Here is a 19,605-nt window from a genome sequence, read left to right on the forward strand (position 1 = left end):
AACCTGCTGCACACCAGCTCAGCAGCCATAGATAGCTCAAACAACAGAGCGGGCTGTGGGGGGGGCAGCAGGGGTGTGCGTCCTGCAGCAGATGGGAGCAAGCAAAAAAACTGGACTCTGTGGAAAGGTTGGTTTGATGGCTCTCGCATGCGTTTAGAAACTGATCCATTTTCCAAAGTGTCATTCAGACACTTTCCATGACTCATAAAAAACAAGCAACCGCACTTATCCTCAGACTGGCAGGGAGGGAAGCTGAGAGAAGTTCTCCATGGAGCTCAGCAGGATATCTTTATGTTTCTGCAACAGGAATCCTGCTTCTGAAGCATTAGAAAGATCAACAGAAAGCTTTCAGTAATTTGTTAGGATTAGTTAAGAGTAACATTTTAAAGGACTGGATTTAAATAAGTAGGGAGGGTGTGCATCCAAAGAAGCCCTGAAGGTCACTAGAGAAACCATGGATGAAGCTGAGGTAGGAGCTCAGGAGGTAACGGTGAGCCAGGCTCTTGCTGGGTTCAAGGTCACGCTGGAAGCTGCTGTGAGGGAAGTTCATGTGGACGTGAGCGCCTTCAAGCAGCGCATCGAGCAACGGATGGACGAGCTGTGTGTGTCCAACCGGCCCTTGACCGAGGCGGTGTCCAGACTGCAGGAGGAGAACCTGCAGCTCAGGGCCAAGCTTGAGGCGCTGAGCCACCTGGTGGAGGGCCTCACAGGGCTGAGGAGGAATGATAAGGAAAGCCGAGAGGAGACGGGGCCTCCTAACTGTGTTGGACCAGAAACTGGTTGGAGTGTTTCTGCACAACCTGGAGCATCAGGATCTGCTGCTGCAACAGAAAACATCCCTGCTCCTCCTCCATGGAGACAGAGGAGACATGCAGAAACTAATGTGAGTATAATCTCTGCTTCTTCCACAGCAAAACCCTGGCCTAATGATTAAAGATGCTGCACCCTAATTTAAAGATGTATGGAAGTCTGGATCAGTGGTTTCACATCTTCCTTGATCCAAGTCCATTCTTAATCCAGTAATAATTCCAGAAAATACCAACAGTTTCTGCTAATTGGAGCAGGTGGAAAATGTAGGAGTACTTTCAAAGCGTTAGGCCTTGATACGTATTTCTAAAAGGCAAACATCTTCTGAAAGGTCATGATTTTTACTAAGGTTACTTTCTGCTGCACCTACAACCAACTCTCCTCCATATTCTCCCTTCATCAGACAGGAGTTAACTCCTCAAAGATGGAACAGGGCCCTCCGTAAAAACAACAAACGCTAATGCAGATAATATAATTAAAAGCAATCTTTGTGTAATTACTGTTGGTTGGTTAAGTTTCTGATTAGAATATACATGCTACACTAAACAATGATCTAGAAATGATTTAAAATATCCTAAATTAAGTGTATTTACCTTTAATTGGAGTAGCTAAATAAGATAGTTTGCGAATGGAATCAGTATTTGTACTCTTAAAATAAGATAATTAGATAATATGCACTTAAAAAAGGACAATGCAATTGTGTTTTCATATTTTAAGTGTAAATTGTTTTGTTCTATTGGCAAAATGTCTCTTTTACCTCCTCAATCCAAAGCAAAAGCAATTATTTTAAGAATAAATGACTTATTTATATTTTTGATTTTTTTCCAATGTACAGCTGAAATCCCATAGGCTGGTTGTCTTTTGGAATATTAGTGATGTCTAAGTTGTCCGTTGAACTGGTTGAGGAGTTTTTTTTTTTTATGGTGGTAAACTATATATACTGAAGGTTAGGGTCCTCCCTCATGAGAGTTTCTGCTATTATAGAGGGGTTCAGTGGCGCACTGAAAATAAGCAGGAACTGCAAAGACCTGCAAAAAGCCTCAAGAATTATCAGAATCAAACGCAACACTGCAAAAAATATAAATCTCAATAAGTTATTTTTTCTTAAAATAAGTGTGTTTTTCCTTGATTTGAGGAGGTAAGTAAGACACTTTGCCAATGGAACAAGACAATTTCCTTTTAAAATAAGAAAAAACTATTTTATCGTCTTATTTCAAGTAAATATTATCTAACTATCTTATTTTAAGAGTGAAAATAATCATTCCATTGGCAAATCATCTTATTTACCTGCTCAAATTAAGGCTAAATATACTTAATTTAAGCCATTTTTTACTTATTTCTGGATTGTTTTTGCAGTGAATGAGGAATGAATTCATTCCTTGTAATACAATTACACTGGAAAAATGATCTAGAAATGATTAAAATCTTCTTGAATTAAGTGTATTTACCCTTAATTTTACTAGGTTAATGAGTTAGTTTGCCAGTAGAATGAGTATTTTCACTCTTAGAATAAGATAAATAGATAATATGCACTTGAAATAAGCCAAAGCAATTGTTTTTTTCTTATTTTAACTGTAAATTGTCTCATTCCATTGGCAAAGCGTCTCACTTTCTTCCTCAATTCAAGAAAAAAATGCACTCATTTTAAGACAAAATGACTGTAGATTTACATTTTTTTGCAGTGTAGCTTCAGGTTAAGTGCCTTGCTCATTGGCATATGGCAGAAATAGCTGTCTGTCTGTCTCATTGAGTTCCAGTTCTTCATATTTAGAGCTATTACTGGTTTATTTACCTTCTTAAAGCAGAGATTGTCAATGCTTCTTAAACCTCCAGAATAACACCAACATTGTGGTAGCTCTACAGATATCTAACCTTTAACAGCTTCATCCTAACAACTCCACTACTTTACTATATATATATATATATATATATATATATATATATATATATATATATATATATATATATATATATATATATATATTGGCTAGTTAAATTAGCAAATTTAATAGGTTTGGCATTCTGTAGAATATTTTAGACGTTCTCTGTTCACCAAATGATTGTGTAAGTCAGGGTTTTTAAGAACAAAAAGATCACACTGATTATGAGGTCTCAAAAACTGATTCATCAAATATGATAAACTGGGTTTTAAAGGGTTAAACAACCAAAGCGTACTACCTTCGGCACTGAATAGAAGTTTGACTTCTTCATGATTTCTTTATTTTCTGCAGGGATTAGTACAGATTATATTTTATTATCTAAACGAGAAAAGCACCCAGAAGCGGAGGACCGCTGCAGAGAGCTGGTTGTGTAGATCTTTAACCTCTGACCTCAGAGTTGCAGCACCACCTTACCGCCTCACAGCAACAGATACGACCAAAATAATCGTTGCTGATTTTAAATGTAGCACCCCAATGTAGAGGTTTTTAATTTTAGCTCAAATTTACCCCCCAAAAATCCCACAAGAGCCCGTTTCTTGTCTCTTTGATGCCCATGTCCCCCTTTTTTTTTTGCGGCAGGTCCTCCAAAGGGCATGTGTATTTTTGGGTCAGTGATTAGGGAATGGGCTGCAGCTCTGGGTCTTCCACCCTTATCTGAGGCATCCATGGTTCTGCAGCCATTACTAGGGGCAGAGGCTTTATCTCTAAATGATAAACTACAGCCCAGAATGCTGCTGATTACATGTTTAAAACTACAAACTCAGAGATCGCTCTAACGTCAGCGCACCTACCATATGGCATCTCAAGACGTCATTCAAATATATAAATAGGCCCACCCCCATAATCACTCAGGAATTTAGCCTTTGAGCCAAATTGAGTCTCAAGTCTCCTGATGGAAAGTCTACGTCGCTGTCAATTCAACCCATCAGCTCGCACACTTCAGAGAGACAAGCAGCTGTCCTCTGGAAACACACACCAAGCCAACATTCCTCTCTGCTGAGGTCAACCTCTCTTTAAGGTCAGCCGTGTCTCCCCCAACAATACCCCCCCATCTCCCCGTCACTGAGCAGGTAAAACCCTCAACTCCTTATCTATGTTTTCATCACTTCAATCGATGCTTTTTAAGAACATCATCTCCCACAGTGATGCTTAATGTTTCCCAACACTGTCTATATTAACCACCGGGTGTTTTTATGTCAACATGCTAAGAGTGAAGATGTACATAGAGTAGAATGGAGCCAGAGATAGACAGAGGGATAAGAGCGGTAAATTTGTTGCTGATTTTTTCCATCTTGAGCTCTGATCATAAGATATCAGCCATGATCTGAAGACATAGAGGTGAATTTAGGGTAATGAAAGTGTCGGTTGGCTTGGAGATGAAGAGAAGAGCTTTGATATGTTGAAGGATCTGGAAGGACAGGGGCAAAGGTGGTTCGGCCATTGGGAAATCTTCTTTCCAGGTATTTTTAATCGACAGATTCTGAACTCTCCTTCATTTCTGAAAATGAGTTGGAAAGTCTCTTTTGTGACAAAGGTGTGTTTCTCATACACGTTCTCATTAGAGAGATTACTTCTATCCAGAGATGAACTCTTCTTAGAGAAGCTTACAACTTTAACTTTTTTACTGACACTTGAAGAATTGATCTTGATTTGTTTCAGTTCATGCACCGAGCAAACTACCTCTGTAATCCTTAGTGTTTTTATAAATGAGGAGTCCCCCAGGGGTCTGTTCTTGGTCCACCTATTTTTCTCTCCACCTGTACCAGTTCTGGGCCGCGCTATGCTGCAGAAAGTGTAGCTGTTCTCAGCTCAAATCCAAAACCTTAATGCACAGCATTGGTATATTCTATAGAATGTGTCAGTTCCCTCACGGTGGCTTTCTTCCACAGCTCAAAAACCAGTTTTAATAGAGAAGCTGCAGGTGGATGGATGCGCAAATTAGTTGCAAACTTATTTCAGAATAAGACAAGAGCAATCTTGATTCCTGGTGGACTTTACCGCTCTTTATTATTGTCCATTATGACCTGCTTTATGTGCATGGTAGGCATCACTGATATGTATTTTCCAGAACTTAAAGAACCTTTTAGACATTTGACGGGCTCACATGATATGCATCAGTCATAAGCATCTAACTGTGGATTTAGCGTTAAATTCTATCTGGGGTGTTTGGATGAAACTTTAAGTAAAGCTTTTTTTTTAAATCAAAAACGAGCTATATGTTTGTTTTTGTTTTTTCCTGCCGAAAGCATGTTTGCATGTTTCTGAGATGGACTGAAAGCTGTGAGGAGGTAAGGTTTTAGTTGGAGGTTCAGGAGGATCGGCGAGGTCAGACAGTCAGACTGTTATATCCTCGAGTGAAGCCCAAATATCAGAGCGGCAATAATCTCCCCCCCGATGATGGATTGATGCAGAAGCTGTATGGTGGCCAGAGGTCTGCATGCCTCTTAGAAGCAGGAGGCATGATGGGAGGCGGCAGAAGGGAAGCTTATATCCTCATAGTCACTTTGCAGCTCTCAGCGTGTGCCTCTTACTTCCAAACATCCATTTGGGTCTATATTGGGATGTAAGAAGAGTGCAGCGGAAACTCTTACAAATCTAAAATAGCTCTCAGTGGGAACCCGGGTTTGTTGGCCACAGCTGTCATAGAAGGAGAAGCTGTTAACAGCTGACCGTCCCACAAGCAGAGAAGTGTGCTTAAGCCCACAGAGAAACAGATTTACTACTAATAATAACCATTAAAAATTAGGTCGAGCATCTCGGCAGCATGCAGGTTCCACCATCACCTTCTTCTGTGAGCCGATTTCTAATAACTGAAGTGAAGAGTTGAATATCTAAAAACCCAAGATTTTTAAAATCAGTATCTACTACAAGACTAATATGGGTAACAATTCCATCCGTCCATCCATCCATCCATGCATCTATCATTCAATCCATGCACCAATCCGTCAACGCATCCATCCATCCATCCATCCATCCATCCATGCACCAATCCATCCATCCATCCATCCATGCACCAATCCATCCATCCATCCATCCATGCACCAATCCATCCATCCATCCATCCATGCATCTATCATTCAATCCTTGCACCAATCCGTCAACGCATCCATCCATCCATCCATCCATCCATCCATCCATGCACCAATCCATCCATCCATCCATCCATGCACCAATCCATCCATCCATCCATCCATGCATCTATCATTCAATCCATGCACCAATCCGTCAACGCATCCATCCATCCATCCATCCATCCTTCCATGCACCAATCCATCCATCCATCCATCCATGCACCAATCCATCCATCCATCCATCCATCCATGCACCAATCCATCCATCCATCTATCATCCATCCATCCATCCATGCACCAATCCGTCCCTACTTGCATGCACCAATCCATCCGTCTTTCCATCCATCCATCATTCAATCCATCCATCCATCCATCCATCCATCCATCATTCAATCCATGCACCAATCCGTCAATGCATCCATCCATCCATGCACCAATCCATCCGTCTATCCATCCATCCATCCATCCATCATTCAATCCATGCACCAATCCATCCGTCTATCCATCCATCCATCATTCAATCCATGCACCAATCCATCCATCCATCCATCATTCAATCCATGCACCAATCCATCCGTCTATCCATCCATCCATCATTCAATCCATGCACCAATCCATCCATCCATCCATGCATCTATCATTCAATCCTTGCACCAATCCGTCAACGCATCCATCCATCCATCCATCCATCCATCCATCCATGCACCAATCCATCCATCCATCCATCCATGCACCAATCCATCCATCCATCCATCCATGCATCTATCATTCAATCCATGCACCAATCCGTCAACGCATCCATCCATCCATCCATCCATCCTTCCATGCACCAATCCATCCATCCATCCATCCATGCACCAATCCATCCATCCATCCATCCATCCATGCACCAATCCATCCATCCATCTATCATCCATCCATCCATCCATGCACCAATCCGTCCCTACTTGCATGCACCAATCCATCCGTCTTTCCATCCATCCATCATTCAATCCATCCATCCATCCATCCATCCATCCATCCATCCATCCATCATTCAATCCATGCACCAATCCGTCAATGCATCCATCCATCCATGCACCAATCCATCCGTCTATCCATCCATCCATCCATCATTCAATCCATGCACCAATCCATCCGTCTATCCATCCATCCATCATTCAATCCATGCACCAATCCATCCATCCATCCATCATTCAATCCATGCACCAATCCATCCATCCATCCATCTATCCATGTACCAATCCATCCGTCTATCCATCCATCCATCCATCATTCAATCCATGCACCAATCCATCCATCCATCCATCCATCCATCCATCCATCCATCCATCATTCAATCCATGCACCAATCCATCCATCCATCCATCCATCCATCCATCCATCATTCAATCCATGCACCAATCCATCCATCCATCCATCCATCCATCCATCCATCCATCCATCATTCAATCCATGCACCAATCCATCCATCCATCCATCCATCCATCATTCAATCCATCCATCCATCCATCCATCCATCCATCCATCCATCCATCCATCCATCCATCCATCCATCCATCCATCCATCCATCCATCCATCCATCCATCCATCCATCCATCCATCCATCCATCCATCCATCCATCCATCCATCCTTTTCTTTGTAAACCAAAGTATATGAGACACCATACACCTCAAATATAACATGCATTCATATCAGATGGTGATTTAGTAAGCTTTTTAAATGATTAACATAAAAAAGTTATAATTTTAAAAATGGGTTTTTAATCGTTGCACATCAATGGGTTTGTTTTCTCACTCTGATTCCTGTTGGTTATCTCTAATAGAAACTCACCTTTTATAGTTTTTATCCGTTAAAATAATCTGATTCATTCCCAATTTGTTTTAAAATTGCAGGGCACCACTGCGAAAGAAGGCAAAGAGAACTCCGAAGAAGCCCCAGATGCTCAGGAGAATCATAAACAAGGTAGGCGGCTGCTCCACACAAAGCCTTTAGCATCCTCGCTTTCCTCCGAGGCTGAAGTTTGCATCAGATTATTCCCCTTATTAATTAAAAAAGCATGTTTAATGTTTAGGTTGTCTAAATATGAAATGCTACATCACCAATATGCCTGTGCATGCACTCATATGTATGGGTTATAATTGAACTAATTTAAATAATAACTTCTATAATGACATAGAGATAGGACTGGATGTTTTATGTTCTTACTAATGTATATTATTTTACTAACTGATGTAAACATTTATATATACTTAAATGTATGGGTTTTCTTTTGTATTTTTTCATGTTTGATTATTAAAAAAAACTGGCAGGATAATTCTACAGTTACCTCAGTTTACTAAAGAGTTTGTTTATTTGAAACTTTTATTCTATGGTGTAAAAACAGAAAAAATCCAAATATCAGGAGATTTTAGAGGATCAGGCCAGTTTTCCGTCTATAATATTACAGTTTAAGCATTCTAGGTATTTTAGATTTTTCTAATTAGAACTACATTTGCTAGAGCTGGTAAATAAAGCTGAATAGCTGTTTAGTCGTATACTTCATCAAATGTCACCTCAGATTTGTCTAAACGCTCCGTTTTCCTCTGACAGGAATCAAGTTGGAAAGCTGTGAAGATGCCACGCCCGACTCCCACCGGACTCTGTCCTCTGCAACAGAAACCCTCAGTCCAACCAGTCAGTTCAGGTCATCTTTATCTTCCCTTAGTCTAGATCCTGGATTCACCGAAATAACTTTGTTTTCAACAAAAAACTGAAGCTTAAAATCTTTTATGAAGCTTGTTTTGAGACTCTTTTCAGGGTAGGTCACGCTTTGGTTTAGCAAGTTTTTGGGTAGGAAATGCATTCTTAAAAAAAAAAAAATAAGAAGGTCTATGTGCAGAACTAAAGAACAAATTTATACGCAAAGCTGCACAATTAAAACAGAGCATTACTGTCAGCTACAGATCCAGTCTGTTATTAGTAAACGTTTCCTTTCCAGCTACACGATCAAGAAAGAAAAGGTGGACTGAGAAAAAAAAAATCTTGGTAACTATTTTTCCAACAATAATAAGATAGCTCTTCATTAATGAGTTACCTTGAATGAAGGCAGAATTTTTCAAATTCGCACTGAGTCCATCTGATTACAGGGTTTCTCCCAACATGTTGGACACCTTCTGTGCTGAATTTAGGCACCACTGGAAACCAATATCCTTTCAGGCTCCTTCCGGAAATTGTAGCAGTGTCTTTGTTTACCTATGATTTTGTCATAAACGGGACAGTGGACCAAGTATTCAAGGTGAGACAGTCAGTAGGAAAGTTCAAAAAGTTTATTAAAACAAAAACAGAAGCTCGCTGCTAAGGAACTGCGACCGCAGCGACTGCAGGTGTGGGGTGCAACCCATTAGGGGTGTAACGGTTGACAAAATCCACGGTTCGGTTCACGGTTTCGTGGTCACGGTTTTCGGTTCGGTATATGTTGATTGAGTCAGGTTAAAACTGAAAGAAAAAAGCAGTCTGATATTTGATACAATCTTTGTGACAGTCTTAGGTTAAAAGTGGGTGAGAGTCTGGCATTGCAAGAGAGGTGAGCTGACATGTTGGTCGTGTTGCTGTTAGCATAAACAACACATGTTGCACAATGCTTGCACACTGTTGCAATTTTCTCCACAACTTTCTTTCCGCCGTCATCGTAGGTCACTCTAAATGCAAAGTGGTCCCATACAGCAGACCTATAAAGTGCTGCTGGCGCGTCTTCCAGCTCCTGTTCTTTCCCACTCGCCATACCCACACAATTCTCCACAACAACTGATTTTCTTCTGCTACACCCGGCTACGCTGCTTCGCTTCTTCTTCTTCTTCTTGTTTACTACTGGTGGTTGGCTTTGGTCGCAGTACCACCACCTTCTGCTCTGGAGTGTAAACACTTCGCCTATGAGAAAAAGGAGCAGCGCATGAACCGAACGCAACACACGCGAACCGAACCGAGACAGTCGAACCGAACGGTTCGGACGGTTTTCATAAACCGTTCCATCCCTACAACCCATTACTGATTCTGTAGACCAGGGTTCTCAAACTGGTTCCAGAAAGGCCCGTGTGGTTGCAAGTTTTCTTTCCAACCAAGCAATAGCACTCCAGACTCCAGTCATCTCATCAAGTAAGTCCAGTCTTAACATGATTACTTGCTGAGATGAATGGAGTCTGGTGTGCTATTGCTTGGTTGGAAAGAAAACCTGCAGCCATACGGGCCTTTCTGGGACCAGTTTGAAACCCCTGCTGTAGAGAGAAACAGGTCAGTGAGCTTGATCATCTGAACAGAAGATGATAATTAGAGTGAGTCACTTACCTGGTTCAACAGTACAGTCCAATCAGGAATGGACCGATCCGGGTTCCAGGAATCATCAGAGCACGAAGGCAGGCTCAGAGTCCTGTGCGTCGAGCATCCAGCTGAGACAGAACAGACAGAGAGGCAAAATCCATTAGGAGTCTAACCGAGGTTCAGGCGGGCAGATCAGGCAGGGACAGACAGGGCCAGTGTGTGAGAGGGAACGGAATCAGGAAGACAGAATCACTAGGGAAATGCAGAAACACTCTCACCACTGGTTAGGCAAAATAACTCGCCTGAAGACACTGACTTAAGAATAAACTCCTGACTGGAACATGCACCTAGGAAATAACTAAAATTAACAAAACCAACAGACAGGACGCTAACCGGAATCAAACGGGTAACAAACAGAAAGCAAACAAACAATGATCTGCCCCTGTTAGCTGGAACTGAGCCCAATATAAGGGAAACCTGCAGGAGGATGAGATGAGTGATAATTGGGAGCTAGAGAGAGTTAAACAGGCATGAGTCATTTAGATGAGCTATCAGGGCAGATCATGACAGACTTAGGTAAAAAAAAAATCGTCTTTGTTTCTTTTTATGATGGTAATGAACAGAAACAGGACTTTAAGGTATCAAACTTGTTTTTTTCTTCCTTTACATCCCTGCTATGGAGTCGTCCTTACAGCCGTAATTGATCCTGTGAAGAACATTGGCTGCACTCTGATAGGATGCTGGTTAATTGATTGTTTGTTACTCTAGACCAGGAGGAACCAGGTCTGTCGACCAAACTGCATCTTCCTCTAACTGGGATGACTAAAACCAGCTCAGATTCTACCCCAGGCACTCCATCTCCAACTTCGACGGCCAAAACCAGCAACGAATCCCAGAGTATTCTAAAAAGTGGTGAGTGGAAACATGGCTTCTGTCTTTCTCTAAGAACGAAAAGCCTCAAATGTTATGTTAAGAGAGGAAACTCTCCTCCTATTTTTGTTTTTCTTTTCTAAAACCTGAAGAACTGCAGCCCCACCTGCCTGTCACTGCCATGACCACCAAAGCCGGTCTGGAGGGTTTCCTTTCTCCGGCATCGGGGCGGAAAGCTGCAGTAGATCGTTTAGTTACTGGAGGTTGGTTCAGAAAGATCAGCAGCTTTTGAACTGAAATCAGTGCAGCATGTTTGTTTCGGGGATCAAAAAAAAGTCATTTAAGTCAAATAACAGTTAAAATACTGCTATGGTAGAAAGTGATGGCCCCCTGTTTAATTCAGTGAGGATTTATATGAGTTTATACCTTATAAAATAAATTAAAATCTACATTTTTTTTCTACTCTGTTTATTTTCCTCTGGTTCTAAAATTGGTGCAATGACCTGAAATACTCAAGTGTGATACTTTTCCCTCTGTATTTGCGTAGGAACAACTCGGAATATCCAGGACCAATCTGACTCTCAGGCTTGGTCTCATCTTCCCATCTCTGCTGCCACCAAAGCCAGCTCAGATGTTCCTTCAGCTTCTAAATCTGATCCACCTTCTGCTTCACGCCTGAACCCTCCAATGCAAGAATCGGCCACAGCAAAGCAAAGCGATCATTCAGTCAGATGTGACATAAATGAACCCCGATCCCACCTGCCTCTCTCTGCTATAACCAGGCCAAACGCAGAGCCGGCTGTTTCAGCTCAGCCTCTCCCAACATCACTGGACCTCACAGTAAAACCAGGGGAATATCCCTTTAAGAGAGGTGAGTTTACTCTTTCAACAATCAACAAACACTTAAAAATCTTCTACTTCTGTTATATTTGCTCTGAATCTTGGTTCTGTTGCATTTAACACTTAAGCACCGGTTCTAAAGGCGCCGAGTCCAAGTTTAAAGAGGAGTGTGAGTTTTCCTCAACCTGCAGGTACGACTAGGTTTCAGGTTAGTAGACTTTTCTGTCTTTTTTCACTCCACTCTGAGATTTCTACTAATTTTCTTTGCAGAAAAACTACTTCCTTCCAAATCCTTCATAAAATCTGGATTCTCACCCAGACTGGATAAGTATGTTATGATTTAATATCAGCTTCTCCAACATAAGATCCCTTCTACAAGGTTGATTACATGATAAAACTCAAAACATGTTTGTGATCCCTTCAGCAGATCTAACAACTCTGGGGGGGTTGAGTTAAAAAAAGAAACACTCAAATCCCAAACACTTCCACGCTCCAACGGGGCCCAGGCCAAACGCGCCCTTTTTGAGAGGATGAACTCGGAGCCCATAAAGTAAGAGAATTCAGATCAGATTCTTTGTGCTACAAAAATAAATCTTTTCATATAATCTGGTGTTTTTCTTTTTTATTCAAACAGGCCAAAGGATTCCAAGCCCAAGCTAAAGCGCTCCCAGAGTTTCGGCGTTTCCAGCGCCAGTGGGATAAAGCAAATCCTTCTGGAGTGGTGCCGCTCCAAAACCATTGGTTATAAGGTCTGATTGAACCCTTTATAGGGCATTCAGGGAAAATCCACATTTTTATTATTCCTTTATTTAACCAGAAAAAGTCCCATTGAGATTAACAATCTCTTTTTCAAGGGAGTCCTGGCCAAGACGGCGGCAAAAGATTACATTACAGTTTACAATTACATCTATCTATAATTAGAAATTCATAAAACAGTTACAAACCATAGATCTCATTTCCAGACCTTTGAGCAATCGTTTAAAATGTCCGATTGGAATCAAATCCTTCAATTTCCAGTCTTTCTGAAGATTGTTCCATGCTGTGGGGGCAGAGTACTGAAAAGCTGTCTTTCCAGCTTCAGTGCGGACACTAGGTACAGACAGAAGCAAAGACTCTTGAGAACGTAGAGAATACAGTCCAGCCGCTCTTGGTTGAATGTACTCACAGAGGTATGAGGGAAGCAGACGCAGAACACCCTTATAAATCATCATATACCAGTGAGTGAGTCTACGAGTCTCTAATGCTGGCCAGCCCACGTGTATGTAAAGTTCAGTTGTCTGGTCTGATGAGTCTCAATTTCTGCTGCGACATTCGGATGGTAGGGTCAGAATTTGGCGTCTACAACATGAAAGCATGGATCCATCCTGCCTTGTATCAACGGTTCAGGCTGGTCCATCCCTTTATGACCACAATGTACCCAACTTCTGATGGCTACTTTCAGCAGGATAATGCGCCATGTCATAAAGCTGGAATCATCTCAGACTGGTTTCTTGAACATGACAATGAGTTCACTGTCCTCAAATGGCCTCCACAGTCACCAGATCTCAATCCAATAGAGCATCTTTGGGATGTGGTGGAACGGGAGATTCGTATCATGGATGTGCAGCCAACAAATCTGCGGCAACTGTGTGATGCCATCATGTCAATATGGACCAAACTCCCTGAGGAATGCTTCCAGCACCTTGTTGAATCTATGCCACGAAGAATTGAGGCAGTTCTGAAGGCAAAAGGGGGTCCAACCCATTACTAGCATGGGGTACCTAATAAAGTGGCTGGTGAGTGTAGATTGGGTCACCATAATCCAGAATGGGTAAAAACGTTGCAGCTATCAGTCTCTTCTTCGAATTAAAAGAGAAACAAAGCCTATTCCTGAAGAAGAAGCCAATTTTCAGTCTGAGTTTCTTAATCAATTGTTCAACATGAGGTTTAAAATTTAGAGTTTCATCAATTAAAATTCCTAAATATTTAAAAGATTGAACCCTTTCTATCTCTGACCCATGCAAGGTGATAAGAGGATAGCTATTTTGCAATTTTGTCTTTGTTTTTGAAAATAGCATAATTTTACTTTTATTTGAATTTAAAGAAAAATCTAGTTTTAAAAGCCTGTACTGAACCGAATTAAAAGCAATTTGTAACGTAGAGACACACACACTAGGGTTTTTTTTTTTCCAAAACTGTAAAAAACCATGTTATCAGCATAAAAATGGTAGTTAGTGTCTAAAAGATCCTGGCCAACATTGTTCACATACCAACCCAATTTCAAGCCAATACTGTTATTGGAATCCAGGACAAGACCTTATTACCTTTGTAACATTCAAAAAATATGGATATTTTGATAACAAAAATTAATGTCATCGTAATAACAAGAAATGCCATCTTGCCCGAATATATTAGGAAAAATAACAATTGCTTTTATAAGAAATTCATGAAAAGCACTCTGAGAGTTCAACATAACCTGAGAGGCATTAATGCTGATACTGGCATTTACATTTTTTAGTTTATTAACCTAAATATAATTGTTAACTAGGCTTCTTTTACCTTTTTTTCTTGACTTGTTAACTTTTTTTCATTTTAATTTACAGTAGGTAATATATCATTCAAGGGCTCATCTATGGAAGCCCGTTTCCGCCACTCTGTAAAAAAGAAAAAAAATAACCCATTAGAATGAGATAGTAACTCATTACAATGAGATAGTATCTTAATATAATGCAATACTATCTCATTATAATGAGATAATTTTATTTTAGTTTTTTTTAGAGTGTCGGAAACGGGCTTCCATACTCATCTAATTGGTCAAATGCCAAAATAAGATGTACAGCAGTATCTTTGCTGAATGGTTGGATATAGATCTTGTGCTACTAGACCTCACTGAGGGACGGGGGTGGACTCCATTTGTAAGGGGTATGCAAGTGATCCTAAATGGTAACTTGCTCTATAAATTCTTAACATAAACTGGTCTCACAGTTTTTCCTTCAGCTAAAGGGGAATGGAGGAAAACAAACCAGTGCATTAATAAACATTTCACTGAAACCACTTCCTGTTATTTGGCTTTTAGAACATAGACATCCAGAACTTCTCGTCCAGCTGGAGTGACGGCATGGCCTTCTGCGCTCTGGTCCACTCTTTCTTCCCACTGGAGTTTGAATACAACGCTCTGAATCCGGCGAACCGTAAACAGAACCTGGAGCTGGCCTTCACTACAGCAGAGTAAGTGAAGCAAGCTGGACAAAAACCCCTAAACACAACCGAGAACACTACTAAGAACTTTATTCTATCCAAAGGTATGAGTCTGTATCATGGACGTTATTTTTTTGGGGGGTGGGGCACATCCAATGCACTTTTTCAAACATCTGTTTTTTGTCCCCTGCACGTTTTACTGTCCAAAAACAATATATAATATATATTATTATTACAAAAACTACAGCACAGCACTAGGACCAAGCAGAAACCTAAATTTCGTCCATGGTCTGTATGCATGGTTCTAAATATTGTCTTTTGGTGAGCTGTCTGCAAGGACAAGCGGAAAAAGTCAACGAATAAATTGAGATAATTAATAAAGGCCCAAACCCTGTTAGGTTCCTCTCTACACAAATCCCTCATCCTCCCTGAAAAGGTCCAATCACTTGGTCTTTTGAGCAAAAATAACCCAAAACTGCTCCCTTAACAGCTTAGATGAGGTTATCTAAATGGAAAGATAAACTGAAAACTCAGCATCATTAATTCTCATAATGAAAAATAAATTATTTTCAAAGGTTGTTCCTATTTAAGCGTTTGATCCTTTAAGGTCTCCTATAGGTTGAAAAAAACCCTGATCTCTGCTTGCTTTTTGCTCCATCTAGTGTTCAGGGTCCCCCAATCCTTCCAAATGTTTTATTATTTTATTTACCTCCGAATGAAATATCTATTATTTCCATGGCAAGCTATACCAAACTACAATAGCATTCATCTTTTTTTTTTTTTTTTTTTTTGAAAGCTTCACTTAAAACATAAATTGTTATAATCAACTGCTAGCAATGGAGGTCCTGATCCGACACTGATATTGGATATTCTTTAAATTATACATTTTTATTTTATTAATTTTTAAATTAATTCCAATGTTTAAGTTTAAATGTTATATAACCCAGTATTGGAAGTGTTCTCATAAGTGCTGTTGGTTTTGTTTCTCTGTTCTAAGAAATAAAGAACAAAAGTATGTATGATTCTTGCTGATGATACTCAATACTGCAATTAATTTGCAGGATTTTGCAGCATGTTTTATTATCGGGACATCCTGACTAAGAGTTAAAAGGATGTCTTAAGTTAGAGGAGTTAAACAGGATGGTTTTACCACTCATTACACAAGTGTGATCTCCTTTAGGAAATGTGCAAGGGTCTAAAAACATGAGCAATCACATTAGAGAAACAATAGAGAAGCAGTTGTTATAACCTAATCTCAATTTATCTGAAGTCCATTATTCTGCAGAGATAACATTAATTCCCACGAGGAAAACAACTTAGACAGCTGCCAATCTTTTAGGACAGTTAGAAAACGCCAAATTATTATGACTGTTTGAAGAGCTGAAGGAAATGGCCTATTTTCATAAGAAAAAAAAAAAAAAAAAAAGGCAGCAGTTAGTTAAAGATATAGTGGAGGATTTTCTTGAATTTTTGAAAAGACCCACCCTCTCCCCTAAAAAACAAAACAAACATGCACAACCCCTGTACCCGTTCCCGAGAGGAAACGCCTATTAAACGCATGCAAGAGCGTGCACAAGCCCATTTCTCCTCGTGCACGCTCTGTTTAAAAGATTGCATGGCTCATACAAGCTTTCTTTCCAGAAGAAGGTTTGCAGATTTTCCACTATGTCAGACTCACTAATTGAAAATGGAGACCAGAATGATTGACAATTAGGTGGCCCCATTATTTTGGTGATCCACCCAGAAAAATAATATCCTCCCATATACCTTTAACAAAAGCTATGTCTGGATGATGGAGAAGACTTCTAACAATGTCCTGTGGGCAGATGAGACTGGAGCAAGTAAACACTGCCTATCAGCAAAAACACCTAATATCAGCTTTAATCCTTAGTGGTGGCTTGGTGAGGATATGGGCTTCTTTTTCAACCACAGATCATAGACGCATAGTGTAGAGCGGATAAAGATTTGACCAATCAGAGGCCTCCTGTCTGCAGTCACCTACAATTTGGGAGGGGTGCAGCAGAGATTCTGCGAAGGGGAGGTGGACATATCTGCGTTAACTACGAGACACACCAGACGACCTGGTTTCTGAGCACAAACCAGCCTTTAGGTTCCATTAGTAACTCTAGAGGAACTCTCTTGGTGAACACCATGAAATCTAGCTGATGAAATATTCCTAAATCTTAGAGCACCAGAACATTTTCCTAATTTTTCAGTTTGTATGTGAATTGTTGACCAATGTCTTTGTGTTTCAGGGAGCAGGCCGACTGCCTGCGGCTGATCGAAGTGGACGACATGCTGGAGATGGGGGACAAACCGGACCCCATGTGTGTTTTCACCTACGTCCAGTCCCTCTACAATCACCTGAAGAAGTTTGAATAGCTCTGCATCAGAGTAGTTTACAGAATCTACATGTTGTTTTATACCGAGTGGGTGTTTATCAGTCGATTGCTTTTTGTTGTTTTTTTTTAGACGTGTGGTTTTAGAAAATAAGAATTGATTCTTTCTGACATGTTGATGTCCGCGGACAGGAGAGACCATCAGGAGCCAGACTGGACGAAGCTAAAGCAGTTTCATTGCATGACACTAACCTTACACGTATGTTTGCACTACGTATGTTTACACTGTTAAACTCTGACACTACGGGGAACCTGACCTAATAGGAACCACAGAAAGCATAGAGACACGGTTTTTCAATGTTAATACTGTTTTGGTTGGAGGTGTTTTTCACATGGAAAAGGTTCAATAAGTGGGGGATCTACTCTATGAAAGAATGGATGTCGCCATCTGCTGGTGGAATGAAAGAAGAGCAAATGCTGCTCATCTGAAGTAATATTAAATTACTTCATTGATTTAATGAACTCTGGAGGTTTTTCACCAAGTCATGAATGTTTTAATTGTTAGCATGGTTCCTAACTGGTCTGAAAAAGTTTGGAGCCTGAATTAAGTATTTTACCTGTTAAGAAAGTAGGAGCTTTTGTTTTTATATTTCCCACCGTCTAAATGAGTCCTTCCTTCCTTCCTTCCTTCCTTCCTTCCTTCCTTCCTTCCTTCCTTCCTTCCTTCCTTCCTTCCTTCCTTCCTTCCTTCCTTCCTTCCTTCCTTCCTTCCTTCCTTCCTTCCCACGTGCCTTGTTTATCCTTCCTTCCTTCCTTCCTTCCTTCCTTCCTTCCTTCCTTCCTTCCTTCCTTCCTTCCTTCCTTCCTTCCTTCCTTCCCACGTGCCTTGTTATCCTTCCTTCCTTCCTTCCTTCCTTCCTTCCTTCCTTCCTTCCTTCCTTCCTTCCTTCCTTCCTTCCTTCCTTCCTTCCTTCCTTCCTTCCTTCCTTCCTTCCATGTGCCTTGTTTATTTCAGAATTAATTTAAAGAAATGGGAAATGTGGGATTAGGGCTGTGGAAAAGTCTGGAACTTTTACATGAAACATGTAGGAACCCTGGGTAACCAACTATATATTAGGATTTTAATCCCTGTAAGGTTTGTGTACTTTACAATGATATCACATAAAAAAAAAAAAAAAACACAAAATCATGATTATTTTGTCTTTATTGAACTTTAACTGGTTGTGTTGTCATGATGACTTTAACTTTCTACTCGGAGAACAACAGAAAAGAAAAACAAAAGCTGGTCAATCTGATGAATGGAAACAAAAACAATGTGGAAAAAATTCAACAACACAAACCAAAATTTCAATTCAGTAGTAATTCTAAAGACTAAGGTTAATGAATGTTTTAATTTGCTTTACATGCCTTTATATTGACACAGATTTGTGGGATTAATAAAGCTTAATACCACGTAGGCCGGATTATTTAGGAGAGAAGCAGCAGACAGAGATTTCCACACAAGCTGATAGATTTGGAGGCAACAGCAGCTAAATCTCACAAGTTATAATATCAGTCAAATTTTGTTTTTAACTGACATTTAGAATTAGAACTCATATTGATCCGTTAAACGCTCCCCTCAGATATCAAATTCAGAATCAGTTTTACTTTCTTAAAGTTGAGGAATAATAATATGTGTGATTATTATTATAATGATAAAGTAAAACTTAAATAAATTCTGGTTTCAGAAGCAGAGAGCTGGCGCCTAGATGAAAGAAAGCAAGAGTTTTATCATTTTTTAACTGAATAAACTTGTCATGTCTCTACAGTATAAAATGTAAATGTATTGTAAATAGACTTGTGTATCAGCTAGCAGATATTTTTGGTGAACATTAGCATTTTTTTTTTCCTTTTATTGTTATGAGCTGAAAGATGCATACATTCATGTTTGTTTAATTGAGCCTGTTGTATAATTTAGTATCATTATATCATTTTATTTTATATTAATTGCAAAATAAAAAGCAGTATCGATTCCAGGAATTGGCCCAAAAATATCATCAGCACATATCAGGGGTTGGGTATCTGCATCAGCAGATGCCAACTAAAATAGCTCAGATTTACATTTAATTTGAAATATTTATGTTAAGTTTAAGCGCCCGCGGATCAGGTCGCCAAGGTCTCCGCCTCTGGCTGCCGCCCAATCCCCTTTGCACCGGTCCCTCATGGTTCCCCCTGCAGGTGGTGGGCCCACTGGGGGATGGCCTCGCGTCGCTCCTTCGGGCTG

The 19,605-nt window shown here is 40.3% G+C and overlaps 1 protein-coding gene across 5 annotated transcripts; it reads left to right on the forward strand.

The window, feature by feature from the left end:
• LOC119795563 (smoothelin-like protein 2) lies at positions 1–18,101 on the forward strand. 5 transcript variants are annotated; one of them, XM_038303627.1, is made up of 13 exons: positions 1–127; positions 236–883; positions 7,716–7,785; positions 8,413–8,496; positions 10,885–11,028; positions 11,133–11,249; positions 11,534–11,857; positions 11,955–12,017; positions 12,097–12,154; positions 12,251–12,376; positions 12,461–12,575; positions 14,882–15,033; positions 17,259–18,100. In XM_038303627.1, the coding sequence occupies exons 2-13, from the start codon at positions 455–457 to the stop codon at positions 17,383–17,385; spliced, it is 1,809 nt and encodes a 602-aa protein (XP_038159555.1). In that variant the 5' UTR covers positions 1–127; positions 236–454; the 3' UTR covers positions 17,386–18,100. The 5 variants fall into 5 exon arrangements, 4 of the variants coding, with proteins under 4 accessions (XP_038159555.1, XP_038159557.1, XP_038159556.1 ...); XM_038303629.1 differs by having other exon boundaries at positions 6–883; positions 11,534–11,675; positions 11,769–11,857; positions 17,259–18,101; XR_005282338.1 differs by having other exon boundaries at positions 7–883; positions 17,259–17,457; positions 17,652–18,100.
• Positions 18,102–19,605: the final 1,504 nt, after the last annotated feature.

The sequence above is a fragment of the Cyprinodon tularosa genome, unplaced genomic scaffold (assembly GCF_016077235.1).
Source record: "Cyprinodon tularosa strain WSP-4 unplaced genomic scaffold, ASM1607723v1 ctg514, whole genome shotgun sequence".
In the NCBI taxonomy this organism is placed as follows: Eukaryota; Metazoa; Chordata; class Actinopteri; order Cyprinodontiformes; family Cyprinodontidae; genus Cyprinodon; species Cyprinodon tularosa.